The sequence below is a fragment of the Zingiber officinale genome, chromosome 1B (assembly GCF_018446385.1).
Source record: "Zingiber officinale cultivar Zhangliang chromosome 1B, Zo_v1.1, whole genome shotgun sequence".
Classification (NCBI taxonomy): domain Eukaryota; kingdom Viridiplantae; phylum Streptophyta; class Magnoliopsida; order Zingiberales; family Zingiberaceae; genus Zingiber; species Zingiber officinale.
In genome coordinates, this window is record NC_055986.1 from 5235055 (window position 1) to 5254658 (window position 19604).

Below are 19604 nucleotides of genomic sequence, written 5' to 3' on the forward strand. Positions count from 1 at the left end.
AGCCAGGGAGGAAGGCTGCTCGAAGAGAAGATCAGAGTTGAGTTCAGGTGAACTCAACTCCGGTAAAACCGTATCACCCACGCGAAGAGATTAGCTAAGGAGGTGATCTGCCTTATGGAAGACACTTTCTAAGCCATGGAAGGCGCCTTCGATGAATAGTGCGAAGGAGCCTTCCAAGTTATTAAAGGCGCCTTCTAGTGACCGTTAGTGAAGATAAAGTTTTATCTTTGCACGAATAAAACTTGTCATGTTGATTAATGAGAAACTACAGTTGAGTCATGAACTTTAGATCCCTAATTAATGCATTTGTGGAAATTACTAATAAATCTTGATTTTTTTTCATTATGAAAAGAAAAAAAAAAGACATTAATATAATTTTATTTTGGGTTTCACCAAAGTTGTTACTAAAGGGACATATTCTTAATAAAATTATAAAATATATATAAAAGATTTTTTTTTACTCAATTTACTTTATGGTACTCATCTTGTGTGCACCATTTATATATATTTTTTAAGAATTTAGGATTAAAGTTATAATATTTAAGCTAAATAAATTTAAAAAAAGAAATACCTATGGAGCTCTCAAGGTGGGTAACTAGGATAACAAGCCCCTCTTTCTATATATATTATGGCATCTTTTAAATTAAATAATAATAAAAAATAAAAAATAAATAGATCAGAGGAATAATGGTCCCATCATCTTTGCAATTTATAAGACTTCTAGGACCACTAATTAATATTGATTGATTTTAAATAAAGTTAGTAGTACTGATCAATGTAACTCAAGTATTACAAACACTATTTGATTCAAATCAAAGTATAATTAGTAGAGAAAAATTGAAAATGAGTAATCATCCAATATAATCAAATAAGTAGATGGGTGACTAATTCATCGAGCTAAATAAAATCTTAATGACTTTGATTTTTTATTGATATTTTAGCTTCGTTCAAGGTTTAGTATAATACTTGTATATTGAAACAAATAACTCACTTTCAATTATTGCTTTTTAGAATTTAGTTTTATCTTTTTATTTGTCTATAATGTCTATATTTCTCATTTTCTGTAAATTTGACTAAAGGGTTTGTTGGACGCCCAAGATGCCTAGTTCAATACCTAATACGATTCTTTCTTTTTTACACTTTTTCAATGCCAAGGAAAGTGATATCACTACTATACATGTAACAAAATTCATTCATCATTAGCATATCTCCATATACTGTGTTAACTTGTCAACATTTCTATCTAACTTTCTTAAAATATCTTCTTGTCTTTTATTAATTCAGCTCTAATTTTCAAATGAAATATAGTGCAAGCCTTCTTACACATGTTACTCTTTAAAAATTAACGAGAGTTCAAACCTCAGATACGATGTATTTATAAGAAATTTTTTTTTTTCAAATAAGAGGTATAATTAAAGGATACTGAGTTTTTGAGTTGGCTGTCACGTGCGCTTCCCGATTTACTCTGGTGACCGATGAAAAACTTCCGTAAGACCAGACCGGTCATCCAGAGATAATCAATAATACTAACTGAAATTATCTTTTTTTTCTTTAAAAAGTATTGAGTGTTAAATTCTGAATCACATAAGTTAATTATTGTTGATTAATATATGAGATAATCAATATTCATTAGTATATCTATCCATTTATTTACATCCTAGTAGATCTTCCAATTTAGTTGAATAAATTTATCCAAAAAATATAGAAGAAGACCTACTTATTTAAAGTCATTCATGTGCCACTTGTACTTCCTAAAAAGAAAGTTTAATCAATTTGAATTGTGACAATAGAAAGTAAACTAAAACGTTATATTCTATCATTTTCAAACCATTTTAAGGTCATAAGTCAGTTGCCAATTTTTGATCATTCTTAGTCATTGTGCTTGAAATTAGCACTAGTTACTCGTGAAAGCAAACTTCTATTAAAATTTATGAAAAAAGTTTTTCAAACATATGGAAACCATTTAAAATTATTTGAAGTTGTAACTTTCTCTTCAGACTAGTCTAATTTGCTACCCAAATTATGACAGAGACATTCAAGAAGTCAATAGAAGCCTTTGTTTAAGGCTTGAGTATCCTTAAAGACTGATTAATAAAACTTTCACATGGTTACTGAGTTTACAGTTTACTAATTAAGGTTATGAGCTTAATAAGGAATAGGATTCTCTGGACCGTCTATTTTGGATCAGGACAGGTGGATAGATGGGAGACAATGATCTCTATCTGTTAAATAGATAGGGATTATTATCTTCCACTAATATAAATATTGAATCAGAGGTTGATTCAATATTTATGGTCTAGAGGATCTCTTTTTGTTTAATATAACTTATTCATAGGTAATGAAGTTATTTTTAATGTCTATATATTATTTGAACCCTTAATTAATTAGACAACGAAATGTTTAGTTGAAAATGTGATATTAATACATGAACAATACAAGTTGTTGAAATTTCTTATTGGATAATTATGATTGTGTGGTCTGGATGAATTCACTTGGTCAATGAAAAGAGGGAAAACAAGAAATATGAAAAAACAATGAAAATTATTTTTAGTGCAATTATTATTACGATAAATCCAACGTTGTACGGAACACTTTTGTTCCACACGCAACAAAGGTAGTTGCCAAGTTGCCAAATTGATATTTCCTTTTACAGTTTGGCAAATGGGAATACACTCAATTATTAAGGAAATCTAAAATCAAATTAATTTGTATAATAAATTTAAAATATTTTTTTTATTGGATGTCAATCTCAACAACAACGCAATAACAAAAACAAGACGAAAAAGTAAAATATAACCTATTTGAAAATAGGACAAGGATGTGTAATTTTTCAAATGCATAATTAATGAATTGTGGAAAATTAAAATGATGGCACCAAGGAAGACTTGATTATGGCAAAAGTTTGTGACAATGAAAGGATAAATATAAATCTCAAAAGTACCAAAAAGATTGTTTGATTGACTTTATAGTTGTTTTTAGTCTCAATTGAATTCAAAGATACACATGTGAAAGGCGGAAAATAAATTATTTTGATTTTGATTTTGCATCTCTTTCACTCCCCTTTTTATACAAAATTTATGTGTTTGCTAATCTTCCTTATTAGTGGCAGTCTCACACAACAAGAGGAACAACCATGACCAAGGGCCATTATTTTCTCAACTTATATCTTTGTCCGTCCTGCAACTTACTTCGAGTCACTACCAAGAGTAGCAACCTCTTTTCGTAGTTTGGTCGAACATCTCCCAAGGGTCATTAACAAGTTTGAACCGTGATTGTCTTTGTCCTAGACCAGTAAGCTACGTACCTAACAAGGCCGTCTAATATAACCACATTCACTCGTGAACTAACTAGTCATCAAGTTTGATTGATCCAATCCTTCGTATGTGTCAAACTAGGGACTGCAAGGATGGTTCTATATATATATCATGCACAAAGCAACCTTGTGCGTTTAGTAGGTCTAATAAGAATAAAGATAATAATTGTCTACCAGCTTGGATTAAAAATTAATTATAATTAATCAGTATTTATGTCATGATAAATGAATACTTAATCAGAAGCTTAGTGAACCGCGTCTCTACTCTTGAAGAGGACGGTAAAAGATCAATTTTTTAATAAGAAAACCAAGAATTTTTTTTCTCTAATAAAAATAAAGAATTGTCATATTGTGGACCGTCGCGATGGATTTGTGCATGACCCAACTCGAGGCGCCTCCAATTCAATTGGAGGCGCCTTAGTAAAATAACCTAGGCGCCTCAATTCAATTTGTTTTTTTAGGTATATTTTTATTTATTTTAGATTTGGATTAAGTTAATTAGATTTTGTCTTTAAAATTTAGAAAATATTAATTTTTAAAAATTGAATTGAGATAGCTGGATTTGATCCTGACGCCAACTCTATAAAAAAAAAACAATTGACGAAGATACCTCCAATATATTGAAGATACCTCAAGCTGGGATGAGCATGAATCTACAGCATAGCAACCAATTATATGTTAATTTTGTTTGTATGATTAAGAAAATTTTATTTGTATTAAGAAAATCATTGTTCTTACAATAATAGGTCAAATTAACATTGAACAGTTGAGGATAGAAATTAAAGTCTCATCTAATTCTCTTAATTATATGTATATTATCAAATATCAATTCGATATATCATATTGAGAACAATATTTTATCATAGAAATATTTTAATTATTAAAAAAAATTAGGGACAAAATAGATATTAGGTATGTGATTTAGATATTCTAAAAATTTCGATACGTGGTTCGATAATTTGTAGTTTTTTTTTATTTCTAATAAAAATAATCTTGTTATTGGAAATGAACATAATATTGTATTTCCTATAAATAATATATATCTATATTACGTATTTTGTTGTCTCTGTGAAAAAGCTAATATTTATTATATATACATCCTTCGGCATCGCGTACATCTCGATTCTACATTTACAAAAACACGATCATGATCTTAAATCACTCAATCACAGCCGTCCAAATCTCCAATCGATCCGAGAAACCCAAACCGTTAAACGGTTTGTCACGCCCGGCGCACGCGGCCGCCCCACGTATCCTCCCTGCCGGCCTCCGTCACAGCGGACCGCCGGAAGAGCCCTTCGAGCTGCGCGTCCCAGTTCCCGAACTCCGTCACGATTCCCTTGCGCCTCCGATCACGGCCCTCGCGGAAGGCGGGGGCGGCACCGACAGCAGCGGCCCAGCGGTCCCCGGAGAGGGAGAGGTCGTAGTTGCGGCGGAGAGTGGAGTCTGAGAGCACCTCGTAGGCCTCGTGCGCCTGCATGAAGCGCTCGGCGTAGTGGCCCTGGTCGGCGGCGGAGCGGCAGGCGTCTGGGTGCCAGCGGAGGGCTTGGCGGCGGTAGGCGGCGCGGATCTCTTCGGGTCCGGCGGTGTGGGGGATAGAGAGAAGTTCATACATAGTGGAGGGAGGTGCGGCGAAGGCGGCGGCGGCGATGGGAGTGGCCTTGAGCCTGAACCGAGGGGCTCTTGTTCTTGTAGTGGTGGTGATGGAGATGGGAGAGATGGGAGAAGAGAGAGCAAACATTATTAATTAATTGCTTCTCTATTGAAGAAAAAGGAAACAATTGAATTGAGCAGATGAAGTGAATTGCTAGGAAGGTGGTTGGAGATTTATAGAGTTTCTGATATCATAAAGAGGGCGAAGATACATAAATTATACTCTAAATTTATTTAATATTAATAGACGATCGAATTAAAAAGACACCTAAATTATTAAAATAAAAATTAAATTCAAATTATTTGAAGTTGTAAGTTTCTCTTCGAAATTGCCACTTAAATCAAGATAAAGATGTCCAAATAGTCAACTGAAGACTTTGTTTATGGCTTGAGTTTCGTTTCAAGGTCGTGGTTAATAAAACTTCCACGTAAGTCGTAACAATTTACTAATAGAGATTATATATGTGTTATAAATGTACAATACAAAGTCGTTGAAATTTCATATCCAGCCAATTATGATCGTGTCGTCTGGATGAATTCTATTGGGAAAATATAAAATAACAATGGAAATTATTTTTAGTGCAATTATTATTTTGATAAATCCAACGTTGTACGGTACGCGTTTTGTTCCACGCGCAACTAAAGTAGCTGCCAAGTTGTATTCTAAAAAATCAAAGTCAACTAAAAGCGCATTAAATTTTTCTCCATAAAAATGCAACAAAAAGGATAATAATTTCCACTAATTGATGTTAATTTCCTTCTACGGTTGGGCAAGTGGGAATACAATCAATTCTTGAGGAAATGTAAAACCAAATTAATTTGTATAATTGATTTAAAATTTTTTTTTATTGGAGGTCCATCTCAACAATAACAACAACAATAATCACCACCACACCAAATTAAAAAAATGTATAATTTGTCAAATGTGTAATTAATGAATAGTGTGAAATTAGTTCGGTCAATCAGGTTTCATATATAACAATTTTTTTTTTCATCATCTAATTTATTCCTAAATATCGATTTTATGTCAATAATTGATTTATTATCTTATTTAGTACTAAGTCTCATACTTAATTTCTGTAAAATTGTGCTAGTTCTTCTTATATTGTTATAATCTAATCAAGGTCAGGTAAGACTTCTTCTATTGATTTAGGTTCAATTTTAGATATTAGAGCTATTTGACTTAGATTTCTGTATGATGATTGAGTTCTGACTCCTAGAGTTGAATCATCTAAAATTTAATTTGATCTGCTGAGTGATTAGATCTTAATCTAGTTGTTCTTATTTCAAGATTAATAATTAGTTCTTCTGTTTCACTTATGGTAGATTGAGGTCTAGGTTCATCATCTTTCAAATTTGTAACACTTTGTTCATGGTTAATATTGTTAGGTTGATTATTTTTTTCATCAAAGATTAAATTGGTTATTTCTTCAACGTAGAGTACTTTTATTGTAGACTTTATATGTGGCAAAAGGTGATTCGCTCGGCCCCAGCGCCTTCGCCAACCCATCCCTAGGCCAACACGGATGAGGTAAATCACGAGTGACTATTGGCCATTAGTGCAAGTGGTCAAGGCATGGGGGAGGGCATGCTCGAACATGGCAAGTTTCGATCCCAATATCTGATATGGCAAGACCCCATACCTTAGCCATCGCACCACCTCGAGGGGACTCTATTGTAGACTCTATAGGCCCTACTAGTTGTGGAATACTCTAGGAAAATACTAGTTGTTGATTTGGATGTAAATTTACTTAAATAATTTTCAGTGTTTAATATGTGTACTTTACACCCAAATACTTTTAAATAACTTAAGTTCGGTATTTTATAATAATATATTTCATAAGGGGTTTTATTATAAAATTTATTGAGTAAAATTCTATTTTGAATATAATATGTAGTGTTTATTGCTTCTGCCCAAAATTGATTACTTAAGTTATATCCATTCAATATGGTTCTAGTCATAGTTTGTAGAATCGCGATCCTACGTAGAATCGATTTAGGGTCAGGATCGGATCGGTCAGGATCGGATCGTAGAATCGTACGATCCTACCAAAACCCCTTAAAATCTTATCATACATGATTAATAATTAGAAAAAATACTTAAAAAACTCATTTACATATAAATAGATAACTAATTTTACATATATATGCAATCATTTACACTCAACACCTTAGATTACATTACTACATGTACAAATTTAAATTAATTAGTAATTTAACTACTATTCTCACATAGTAATAATATTTATATTTTCATATCATAAAATGAAAGAATATAAAATTTCTATTAACACAATAATAATAACACATTCAACGTCAAAAATATTTCCTTGGTTTATAAGATGATCCAATTTAAAGGCCAATAAAGCACCTAACGTACATAACAAAAGTTATTAGATCCTTTGATTCAAATATGAACGTCGAAAATAATCTTCTAAAGATTGGTTGATGTCACACAATACTAGACAATAGACATCCGAAAATTCATCATTTTGGGGGGAAAATGACAGAATATTATTGATAAAAAGCTAACTCAAAAATAATTAAATATATGTTTAAATAATTTAAAACCCTAACAAGATGAAAAAATATAATAATAAAAAATAAAATCTTCTAGGCATCCGAAAAGGATTTAAATAATATTTTTTGGGTTTGAAATAGGGTGGTTAAGGATAAACTTTGAAATTTATTAAAGATCTCTGAACGAGCTTTGATTTGATATATTATAGGCCCCGTGGTTCAATCCGAGTCAAAAGTTATGACCTCTCAAAGCTTCCACCGATCCTGCTCCGATTCTGCTCCGATTCTGTTACGATCCTACCGATCCTGTTCCGATCCTACCGATCCTACCGATCCTGCTGCAAAACTCGATTCTGCACGATCCTGGATCGATTTTGGGTCTTAGGATCGTAGGATCGTACGATCCTACGATCCGGATCGCGATTTTGCAAACTATGGTTCTAGTGTCTTCTTGTAATGTCCTATTTTTTCTTTCCACTAGTCCATTTTGTTGAGGGGTTTTAAGACATGAAAATTCATGGTGATATCCATTAGTTTGGTAAAATTCGGTAAACCTATGATTTTCAAATCCCCCCCAATGATCACCTCTTATTCTTTTTAATTTTTATATCTTTTTCATTTTCTATTAATTTATAGAAATTGTTGAAAGTTTCAAAGGTTTCATTTTTAGTTTTTAAAAATTTTACCCATATAAATCTTGAATAGTCATTGTTAGTGTTGTTGGACTCGCAAAAGGGAAAGTAAATTGCCTTGAAAATAAATTAGAATAATCTCGAGCTAGTTTTAGCAGGGATATAATATTAGTTAACCAAATATGACATAATAAATAACAACTTTAAAAGAACTAAGTAAGAGACTAGGATTTTTTACTTGGTTACAATCTGGTGGTTGTTAATTCAAGGGGGTTGCAAAACTCTACTAAAAGTATCTCCTTTGATAAAGGCGAAGAAACCTCTTATCCCAGGTGAGACAATGCAGGGAGAGATTTGAGGGAAGAAGAATTGTCATATAGAAAATAGTTTTAATTTTTTAGTATTACCCTACTTTTATTTTTTTAATATGTCAAAACTCTAATATTTTTATAATTTTATACACCTCTAGAGGTACTTACAATAAATTAAGGTGAGGTAACTACTCCATCAAAGCTATACCCCTGATTGAGTGTGTAATATGTGTGCAGGTAGCGGAGTCTCTTTCATAAAAATTAATTTAATTTTTTATATCAGATATTAAACTGATAAGAACAAATACTATACTTAATCTTATCTAAAAGGTCGCCCATAAATTGGGTAAGAGTGCGCTAGACCCATGCAATAGTGCAATGCTAGGGTAACGCTGTAACAGACTCTCCTTTATAAAAAATTAATTTAATATCATACATGATCTTAGCTAAAAAACTAAAAAAAAAGTATGCTTTCTAATATCGTCAGCCCAAGATATTTATAGAAGTTTCTTTACTCGTAGTATTGTCAATTCTAAGATGTGGGACTAAAGAGAACTTTAGATTTCTAATTGATTAATGAGAAAAATTCTTAATAATATGTCACAGCTGAGTTTCGAACTCTAGATTCCTAATTGATTAATGAAAAAAATTCAATAATACACCACAATTGAGTTTCGAACTTTAGATCACTAATTAATTAATGAGAAATTTTTTTAATAATACACAACAACTGAGTCTTGAATTTTATATCCTTGATTGATGTATTTGTAGAAATTATTAATAAATCTTGAAATTATTTTTTATGTGAAAAAAAGATATTAATGTAATTTCATTTTGGTTTCACCAAAGTTAGTAAAGAGGAATATTCTTAATAAAATAGTAAGATATATATAAAAGATTTTTTTACTCAACTTATCTTATAGTGCTCATCTTTTGTGCACTATTTATATTATCTTTTAAAGTTTAAGATTTAAGTTATAATATTTAAGCAAAATAAATTTAAAAAATACCTATGGAGCTCACAAGGTGAGCACCATAAGATAACTAGGATAACAAGCCCCTCTCTATATATATATTAGGGTGCCTTTTAAATTAAATAATAATTAAAAAAGAAAAAAATAAATAGATAAAAGGAATAATGGTCCCATCATCTTTGCAATTTATAAGACTTCTAGGACCACTAATTAATATTGATTGATTTTAGATAAAGTTAGTAGTACTGATCAAGTTAACTCAAGTATTACAAACACTATTTGATTCAAAACAAAGTATAATTAGTAGAGATAAAATTGAAAATGAGTAATCATCAAATACAATCAAATAAGTAGATGGGTGATTAATTCATCAAGCTAAATATAATCTTAATGATTTTGATTTTTTTATTGATATTTTAGCTTCGTTCAAGGTTTAGTATAATACTTGTATATTTAAACAAATAACTAACTTTCTTATTTCTTTTTATAATTTAGTTTTATCTTTTTATTTGTCTATAATGTCTATATTTCTCATTTTCTGTAAATTTAACAACAAGGGGTTGTTGGACGTCCAAGATGCCTAGTTCAATACGTAATACAATTCTTTCTTAATTACACTTTTTCAATACCAAGGAAAGTGATATCACTACTATACATGTAACAAAATTCATTCATCATTAGCATATATATCTCCATATATTGTGTTAACTTGTAAACATTTCTATCTAACTTTCTTAAAATATCTCGTCTTTTATTAATTCAGCTCTAATTTTCAAATGAAATATAGTGTAGGCCTTCTTACACATGTTACTCTTTAAAAATTAATGAGTGTTAAATTCTGAATCACATAAGTTAATTATTGTTGATTAATATATGAGATAAACAATCATTAGTATAGCTATCCATTTATTTACATCCTAGTAGATCTTCCAATTTAGTTGAATAAATTTATCCAAAAAATATAGAAGAAGTCCTACTTATAAAGTCATCCATGTGTGATTTGTACTTCCTAAAAAGTTTAATCAATTTGAATTGTGACAATAGAAAGTAAACTAAAACGTTATATTCTATCATTTTCAACCCATTTTAAGGTCATAAGCCACTTGCCAATTTTTTATCATTCTTAATCATTTGTGCTTGAAATTAGCACTCGTTACTCGTGAAAGCAAACTTCGATTGAAATTTATGAAAAAAGTTTTTCAAATATATGGAAACCATTTAAAATTATTTGAAGGTGTTTGTAACTTTCTCTTCGACTAGTCTAATTTGCTACTCAAATTATGACAGAGACATTCAAGCAGTCAATCGAAGACTTTGTTTAAGGCTTGAAAATCCTTTTAAGACCATGATTAATAAAACTTTCACATGGTTACTGAGTTTACAGTTTACTTATTGAGGTTATGAGTTAATAAAACTTATCCATAGGCAATTAAGTTGTTTTTATTGTCTATATATTATTTGAACCTTTAATTAATTAGACAACGAAATGTTTAGTTGAATATGTGCTAGTAATAAATGTACAATACAAGTCGTTGCAATATTTCTTATCGTGATAATTATGATTGTGTGGTCTGGATGAATTCTCTTGGTCAAAGAAAAGAGACAAAAAAAAAAAAGAAATATGAAAAAACAATGGAAATTATTTTTAGTGCAATTATTATTACGATAAATCCAACGTTGTACGGAACACTTTTTTTTTTCCACGCGCAACAAAAGTAGTTGCCAAGTTGCCAAATTGATATTTCCTTTTACAGTTTGGCAAATGGGAATACACTCAATTATTAAGGAAATCTAAAATCAAATTAATTTGTATAATAAATTTAAATTTTTGAAAATTTATTTCAATCTCAACGACAATAACAATAACAACAACAATAATAACAACAACAAGAAGAAAAAAGTAAAATATAACCGATTTAAAAATAGGAAAAGGATGTGTAATTTGTCAAATGCATAATAAATGAATTATGGGAAATTAATTCCTCCAATATATTTGTGGCTAAGTTTATTTCATCAAACTAATAAACTAAAAGTAGTCGAGGATATGATGACACCGAGGAAGACTTGATTAAGGAAAAAGATTGTGACAATGAAAGATAAATACAAATCTCAAAAGTATTAAAAAAAATATTTTGATTGACTTTTATAATTATTTTATTCAATTTTTTTTATCAAATGATATAGATAAATTTTTAAAATTATCAAAATATATAGTTTAATTTTTAAATTACTAAATCATGTATCTATTTTTAATTTATCCTTATAAATCGATATTTTAATCAGTTGAATCGATTTGGTTCTTTATCGAAACGTTAAAATTTTAATCAAATTAATCAACTGATTTTACGAATGATTTACTTTTTTTAAATCAAAATTAATTTTAAATAAAATCAGTTGATATAACAAATAATTTTATATTGACATGAAACTAGTTCGTATGTATTTATCTATCTCTACTGATTATATTCATACCTAAAACGTCAACTTGACTATGATACCTCAGCTGGTTTTGCTTAAAACCGGTTGATTGCCTAAATGACCTCATATTGATATGAAGCTTGTTCCTGTGTGTTTCTCTACCTCTCCTGATTATATCTATAATCTCAAACGTCAATTTGACTCAATATATTTAGAGCAATGATTTTTTGAACATGAGTATGTTTGAAAATTTTAATTTGTGTTAAAAAAATTTGACTAATGGACCAAACTACCTCGGATTAATATTAAACTAGATCTTATGTTCAACTAGTTCTCCTGATTATATCCTTACCCTCCAACTTCAATTTAACCCAATATATCTAGAGCTATGATTTTTAAATAAGAATTAAAATTTTTAAATATATTCATATTCAAAAAATCATTGCTCTTAATATATTGAGTCAAATTGAAGTATAAGAGCATAGATATAATAAAGAGAGGTAGACGAATACATAGAAATTAGTTTCATGTCAATTCGAGATCGTTCGATCCATTAACCAATTTTACCTAAAATCGACTGATGGACCAAATAACCTCATATTGACATAAAACTAGATTTTATATCTTCGACTCGTTCTCCTAATTATATTCATACCTTCAAATATCAATTTAGCCTAATATATTGAGATCAATGATTTTTTTAATATGAACATATTTAAAAATTTAATTCATATTCAAAAAATTATTGCTCTCAATATATTGAGTTACATTAAGGTTTAAGGGCACAGATATAATCAAGAAAGGAAGACAAACACATAGATATTAGTTTTATGTCAATCCGAGATCATTTAGTCCATCAACCGATTTTAGGCAAAATTGGTTGATGAACCAAACAACATCGGATTAACATAAAACTACATTCTATGTGTTCAACTAGTTCTCCTGATTATATTAATCCCCTCAAATATCAATTTGACTTAATATATTGAGAGTAATAATTTTTTTGAATATGTTTAAAAAATTTAATTCATATTCAAAAAATTATTGCTTTCAATATATTATGTTAAATTAATGTTTAAGGGCATAGATATAATTAGGAGAACTCGCCAAACTCATAGAATTTAGTTTCATGTCAATTAGAGATCATTTGGTCCATCAGCCAGATTTTTTAAATTTAAATTTTTAAATATTTTTATGTTCAGAAAATTATTGCTCTCAATATATTGACTTACATTGATGTTTAAGGATACAAATATAATAAGAAGAGGTAGACGAACACACAACAACTAGTCTCATGTTAATCCGATGTCGTTTGATCAAGTAACCGATTTTGCCCCAAATCGGCTGATGGCCCAAACGACCTCGGATTGACATGAAACAAGATCCTATATGTTTGGCTAGTTCTCTTGATTATATTCATGCCCTCAAATTTTAATTTGACCTAATATATTAAGAGCAATGATTTTTTGAACACGAATTAAAATTTTCAAATATATTCATATTTAAAAAATTATCACTTTCAATATATTTGGTCAAATTTAAGTTTGAGGGTATAGATATAATCAGGAGAGGTAGACGAATATATAGAAACTTGTTTCATGTCAATTCGAAGTCATTTGATCCATCAGTTGATTTTGGACTGATAGTTCTTATATGTTCATCTATATCTTCTGATTATATCTATCTCTTTAAACTTTAATTTGACCTAATTATTGAAATCGATAATTTTTTAAACATGAATATATTTAAAAAATTTAATTCGTATTCAAAAAAGCATTGCTCTCAAGATATTGTATCAAATTGAGGTTTGATGGCATGAATATAATTAGGAGAACTAGTCGAACACATAGAATCTAGTTTCATATCAATCCGAGGTCGTTTGGTCTATCAACTAGATCTTTTGAACACAAATTAAAATTTTCAAATATATTCGTGTTTAAAAAATCACTGCTCTCAATATATTGAGTCAAATTAATATTTGAGGGCATGTATATAATCAAGAGAGATAGAGAAACATATAGGAACTAGTTTCATGTCAGATCATTTGATTAATCAGCCGATTTTAGGTAAAACTAGTTAAACATCAAATTAACGTTTAAGGACATGAATATAATCAGGAGAAATAAACAAATACATATGAACTAGTTTTATATCAATCCGATATCATTTAATCTATAAACCAATTTTATCTAAAATTGATTTTGATTAAAAAAAATAAATTAGTTAACTGGTTTAAAAAATAAGTGAACTAATTTGATTAACATTTTAATGTTTCGTCACATAGTCAAATTAATTAGATTGTTTTAAAATATCAGTCGATTGATAAGGATAAATTCAGAAATAGATACCTAATTTAGTAATTTTAAAATTACCCTAAGTGATTTGGTAATTCTTATTTATATGGTTCAATAAAAAACTATAGTATCAATTGTATTCAAGGATATACATGTGAAACGTGAAAAATAAATTATTTTGATTTTGATTGTGCATCTCTCTCACTCCCTTTTTTTATAAACAATTTTTTTTTGTTGCTAATCTTTCTTAGTAGTGGCAGTCTCACACAAAAGAGGAACAACGTAACCATGAATAAGGGCCATCACCAAGAGTACTCTTTTCTATAGTTTGATCGAACATCTCCCAAGGGCCGTTAACAAGTTTAAACCGTGATTGTGTTTGTCCTAGACCAGTAAGCTACGTACCTAACAAGGCCGTCTAATATAATCACATTCACTTGTGAACTGCCTAGTCATCAAGTTTGATCGATCCAATCCTTCGTTTATGTCAAACTAGGAAGGAAATGGGACTGCAAGCATGGATCTGTATATCATGCACAAAGCAACCTTGCGTGTTTAGTAGGTCCAATAAGATTAAAAATAATAATTTTTTACAAGCTTGGATTAATAACTAATTATAATTAATCAGTATTTATGTTATGTTAATCGAATACTTAATCAGAAGCTTAGTGAAGCACGTCTCTTGTCTTGAAGAGGACGGGAAAAGATCAATTTTTAAGAAAATTTGATTTCCATTTCGAGCTTTTAATTAAAATTGATTATTTAGAAAGTTTGAAATGACACGAAATAAAAGTCTTATGTGTTTGTTTAATTTTTTTAATTATATCTATATTTTTAAATATGAATTCGATACATCGTAATAAAAATAATAAATTTTTTATCCTAGAAAATATTTTTAATCGTTTAAAAAAAAAATTATGTCACAATTGATTGATGCAGTATAGAAATTGATTCGAAGAGGTAAAATATGTATTGGATACACGTGATTTGAATTTTCATGAAATTTAGATATGCGGTTCGGTAATTTATAGTTATTTTTTTTTATTTCTAATAAAAAAAATCTTGTTATTGGAAATGAACATAATATTGTATTTCCTATAAATAATATATATCTATATTACGTATTTTGTTGTCCCTGAGAATACTTCGTTTTTATGGTCTGAAAAGCTAATATTTATTATATATACATCCTTCGGCATCGCGTACATCTCGATTCTACATTTACAAAAACACGATCATGATCTTAAATCACTCAATCACATCCGTCCAAATCTCCAATCGATCCAAGAAACCCAAACCGTTAAATGGCTTGTCGCGCCCGGCGCACCCGGCCGCCCCACGTATCCTCCCCGCCGGCCTCCGTCACGGCGGACCGCCGGAAGAGCCCTTCGAGCTGTGCGTCCCAGTTCCCGAACGCCGTCACGCCTCCCTCACGCCTCTGATGGCGGCCCTCGCGGAAGGCGGGGGCGGCGCCGACAGCAGCGGCCCAGCGGTCGCCGGAGAGGGAGAGGTCGTAGTTGCGGCGGCGAGTGGAGTCTGAGAGCACCTCGTAGGCCTCGTGCGCCTGCATGAAGCGCTCGGCGTAGCGGCCCTGGTCGGCGGCGGAGCGGCAGGCGTCTGGGTGCCAGCGGAGGGCTTGGCGGCGGTAGGCGGGGCGGATCTCTTCGGGTCCGGCGGTGTGGGGGATAGAGAGAAGTTCATACATAGTGGAGGGAGGTGCGGCGAAGGCGGCGGCGATGGGGGTGGCCTTGAGCCTGAACCGTGGGGCTCTTGTTCTTGTAGTGGTGGTGATGGAGGTGGGGGAGATGGGAGAAGAGAGAGCAAACATTATTAATTAATTACTTCTCTATTGAATAAAAAGGAAACAATTGAATTGAGTAGATGAAGTGGATTGCTAGGAAGGTGGTTGGAGATTTATAGAGTTTCCGAGATCATAAAGAGGGCAAAGATACATAAATTATACTCAATTTATTTAATAGACAACCGAATTAAAAGACACCTAACTTATTAAAATAAAAATTAAATCGATAATAGTAATTAAAACACTTCTAGTCCCACTAATTAATTGCTGATTGATTTTAAATAAGTAGATGACTGATTAATTCATCAATAAGCTAAATATAATCTTAATGATTTTGATTTTTTATTTATGTTTTATAACTTAGTTCAAGGTTTAGTATAATACTTGTATATTGAAAATAATAACCCGCTTTCTTATATCTTTTTATAATTTAGTTGTATCTTATTATTTGTCAATAATCTTATAAAGTCATCACATGTACTTATCAATTAAAAGATAAACAATATGAAGTAAACTAAAACGTTATATTCTATCATTTTCAAACGATACAAAGTCGTTGAAATTTCATATCCTGCCAATTATGATCGTGTGGTCTGGATGAATTCTATAGAACAAAGAAAGAGACAAAAGAAAAAGAAATATAAAATAACAACGGAAATTATTTTTTGTGTAATTATTATTTTAAAAAATTCAACGTTGTACGGAACACTTTTTTTCTGGAAAATCAAAGTCAACTAAAAACGCATTAAAATTTTCTCCATAAAAATGCAAAAAAAAAAAAAAAACAGATAATAATTTCCACCAAATTTCCTTCTACGCAAGTGGGAATACCATCAATTCTCATCCTTCCACAGTTTGGCAAGTGGGAATACAATCAATTCTTAAGGAAATGTAAAACCAAATTAATTTGTATAATTGATTTAAAATACTTTTATTGGAGGTCAATCTTAACAACGACAACAACAATAATCACCACCACAATAAATTTAAAAGATGTGTTATTAATTAATTGTGTGAAAACAGTTCGCCCAATGTATTTGTAGCTAAGTTTACTTCATCATCCCAATAAATTAAAAGTAGTCGAGGATGACGGTGGCACTAAGGAAGACTCGACTAGGGAAAAAGATTGCGACAATGAAAGGATAAATCTAGATCTCAAAAGTATCAACAAAATATTTTGATCGACTTTATTTACATTTTTGTGTGTGTGTGTAAAATTTCCTTCTTTTTTTCACTTCGGTCTGGCTTGCTGCCTTACAAAGCGGTGATAATTTTTTCATTATATCCAAAAAAAAAAAAAAAATCAGCTAATGGAAGGCCAAAGGCCGATCGATCACTGGTTTCACAAAAGTTACATATCGATTGATCTGTTTGGCGATGGAAATTACACGTAGAAAGAACCAAAAACCGAAAGATTCATGGTCTTGAATTTGAATCTATTGGACATTTGAAGACCTTTTTTTGTAGGTTTGTAGGCTGACTCTTCGATCCAGTCACCTCCGGCAAATCGATGCCAATCGTTTGAACGGAGCCTTTCAAGTTCCAATTGATGCCAATCCGACCGCCAGAGACTCAATCCACTAGATGGCGGCATTGCGGGCCCGGTGCACATGGCCGCCCACGTCTCCTCCTTCCTGCCGGCATCCACCATGGTCGACCGCCATTGGACCCATCCAGCTGTGTTTCCCAGTTCCCAAACATCACCGTGGCGCCTCCTCGCTGGCGAGGGCACCCCTCGCGGGAGGCCGGGGCAACACCGACGACGGAGGCCTAGCGGCCGCCGGAGAGGGCAAGGTCGTATAGTTGTGGCGGTGGACCGGGTTGGAGAGCAACTCGTAGACCTCCCATGTTAGGACACTCCAGGAGCTAGCTAGAGGAGGGTGATTAGCTCCAATCGCTTCGTCTTATTGAATTGTTGTAACGGAAACTTGAAGCAATGCTAACACCCTTAATTTTATTTGATATCTACCTCCTTGAGATGACTAATTCAAGGGTGCACTCCCCTTACTCATAGTACATTATGAAAACCTCATTCTCGGAGACGATGAAGCCTCGTACAAGCACAATACAAGAAATATAACAAGAAAAAGCACAAGCAAATTACAAAGAAAATCAAACACGATTTAAAATAATGAACTCTTGTTTAGCTTGCTTTCTTTTTGCTTAGATTTGCCTCTTAGTGGTGGAAAATATAGTAACACTTTGTCTCCAATCACTCAAGAAACCAATGGAGAATGGCGAAGAAGAAGAGCTATCGAATCCTTCACGAAAACACCTTTTATCCCATTAATTAGGGTTCCCAATCTATTGGTCTTATTCCCAATCGATTGCCACGTCATATCCGTCCATTCAAACCTCATAACAGCTCTTTTATGCTCTTCCCAATTGATTACCTAATCGATTAAACAACTTTAATCGATCACCCGATTGATTCATAAATCCACTATTCGCTCGCATTTTCTCCCAATCGATCACCTGATCGATTGACCTCTTTGCAAATATCTCAATAGATTGAGAACCTTTCCAATCAATTCAAAATAATGTGCTTCATGAAAAACTAGCTCCCAATCGATTGGATTGATCTTAATCGATTATCCAATCAATTAACACATCTTCTGTAATGTTCTTTACGAACCAATTGATAACCTAATCCATTGCCCAATTGATTACCCAATTAATTGCTAAGTAGTAAAAAGTGTAGAGCTCTAAATGAGTTTCGTTTCACATCCGAGATCATCTCGTTCCGATATTCGAGTCAAAAGATATGACATTCGAAACTTTGCTATGTTAAAACTTCTTCGTTTCATGTCAACTTCCTATTGGGCTTTCAACCGCCAAGTGTCTGGTCAACTTTTACCCACTTGGGCTTTCTCTTTACCAACTTTCATTGGACTTCTGATCACCAAATGTAGTCTTCCTTGACCCACTTGGATTTTTCTTTTGTCTAACCTCTATGTAGGACTAGTTACCCGGAAGGTTTCCACCCTACCTATCCTCAGTTAGGGCTTTTCTTGCCTAACTGCAATTAAGGCTACCTTTGCCAACGTGCGATCCTCCTTGACACACTTAGATTTTCTTTTGCTTAACCTCGAGTTAGGACTTTGCCTTGCCTAATCTCTAGTTAGTACTTTTCTTCGCTTAACCTCTAGTTAGAGCTTTCCTTTGCCAAACCTTCAATTAAGACTTTTCCCAGTCAAGTATCCAATCCTTCATGACCTACTTGACTTTTCTCTCACACATTTTTAAGTATTTGATCAACCTTAACCTACTTGACATCTTCTCATATATTGTTCAAACTTCGAAACTCAAACTTGAATCTACTCAAGCTTAGTCAAATTAGTCAACCTTAACCCGAGGATGATTGCACCAACAATCTCCTAACATCTCGTGCCTCCATGAAGTGCTCTGCGTAGCGGGGCTCCTCCTCAGCGGAGTGGTATATGTCTGAGTGCCACCGAAGGGCCACTTGTCAGTATGTCGTGCGGATTTCGTTGGGCCCGGTGGTCTAGGATACAAAGAGAATTGTTGATTGAATGCATGAATAATTGGAAAAACTGTAAACAGTAAATACTTACACCGAATTTTGCAAATCCTTTTCTTTGAACTTGTTGTTGGAAGAATTATTATAGATCGAACCGCCCTACAAAGTTCTACAAATCAAATTCCCCTTCGCAATGGATATTTCTCT

At 32.1% G+C, this 19604-nt stretch overlaps 2 protein-coding genes and 2 pseudogenes across 2 annotated transcripts; all 4 read right to left on the bottom strand.

The window, feature by feature from the left end:
- Window positions 1–4535: 4535 nt before the first annotated feature.
- LOC122021794 (dnaJ homolog subfamily C member 30, mitochondrial-like) lies at window positions 4536–5054 on the bottom strand. The gene has a single exon (XM_042579986.1). The coding sequence runs from the start codon at window positions 5052–5054 to the stop codon at window positions 4536–4538; it is 519 nt and encodes a 172-aa protein (XP_042435920.1).
- A 3607-nt stretch (window positions 5055–8661) lies between these two features.
- On the bottom strand, window positions 8662–8775 carry LOC121995219 (annotated as a pseudogene).
- Window position 8776: 1 nt separating this feature from the next.
- LOC121995235 lies at window positions 8777–8895 on the bottom strand (annotated as a pseudogene).
- A 6520-nt stretch (window positions 8896–15415) lies between these two features.
- Window positions 15416–15943, bottom strand: LOC122021881 (chaperone protein dnaJ 20, chloroplastic-like). The gene has a single exon (XM_042580082.1). The coding sequence runs from the start codon at window positions 15941–15943 to the stop codon at window positions 15416–15418; it is 528 nt and encodes a 175-aa protein (XP_042436016.1).
- Between the last annotated feature and the right edge of the window lie 3661 nt (window positions 15944–19604).

Excerpts from the sequence above, each read along its gene's own strand:
- LOC122021794 (XM_042579986.1), bottom strand. The coding sequence starts at position 5,054 with ATGTTTGCTCTCTCTTCTCCCATCTCTCCCATCTCCATCACCACCACT.
- LOC122021881 (XM_042580082.1), bottom strand. The coding sequence starts at position 15,943 with ATGTTTGCTCTCTCTTCTCCCATCTCCCCCACCTCCATCACCACCACT.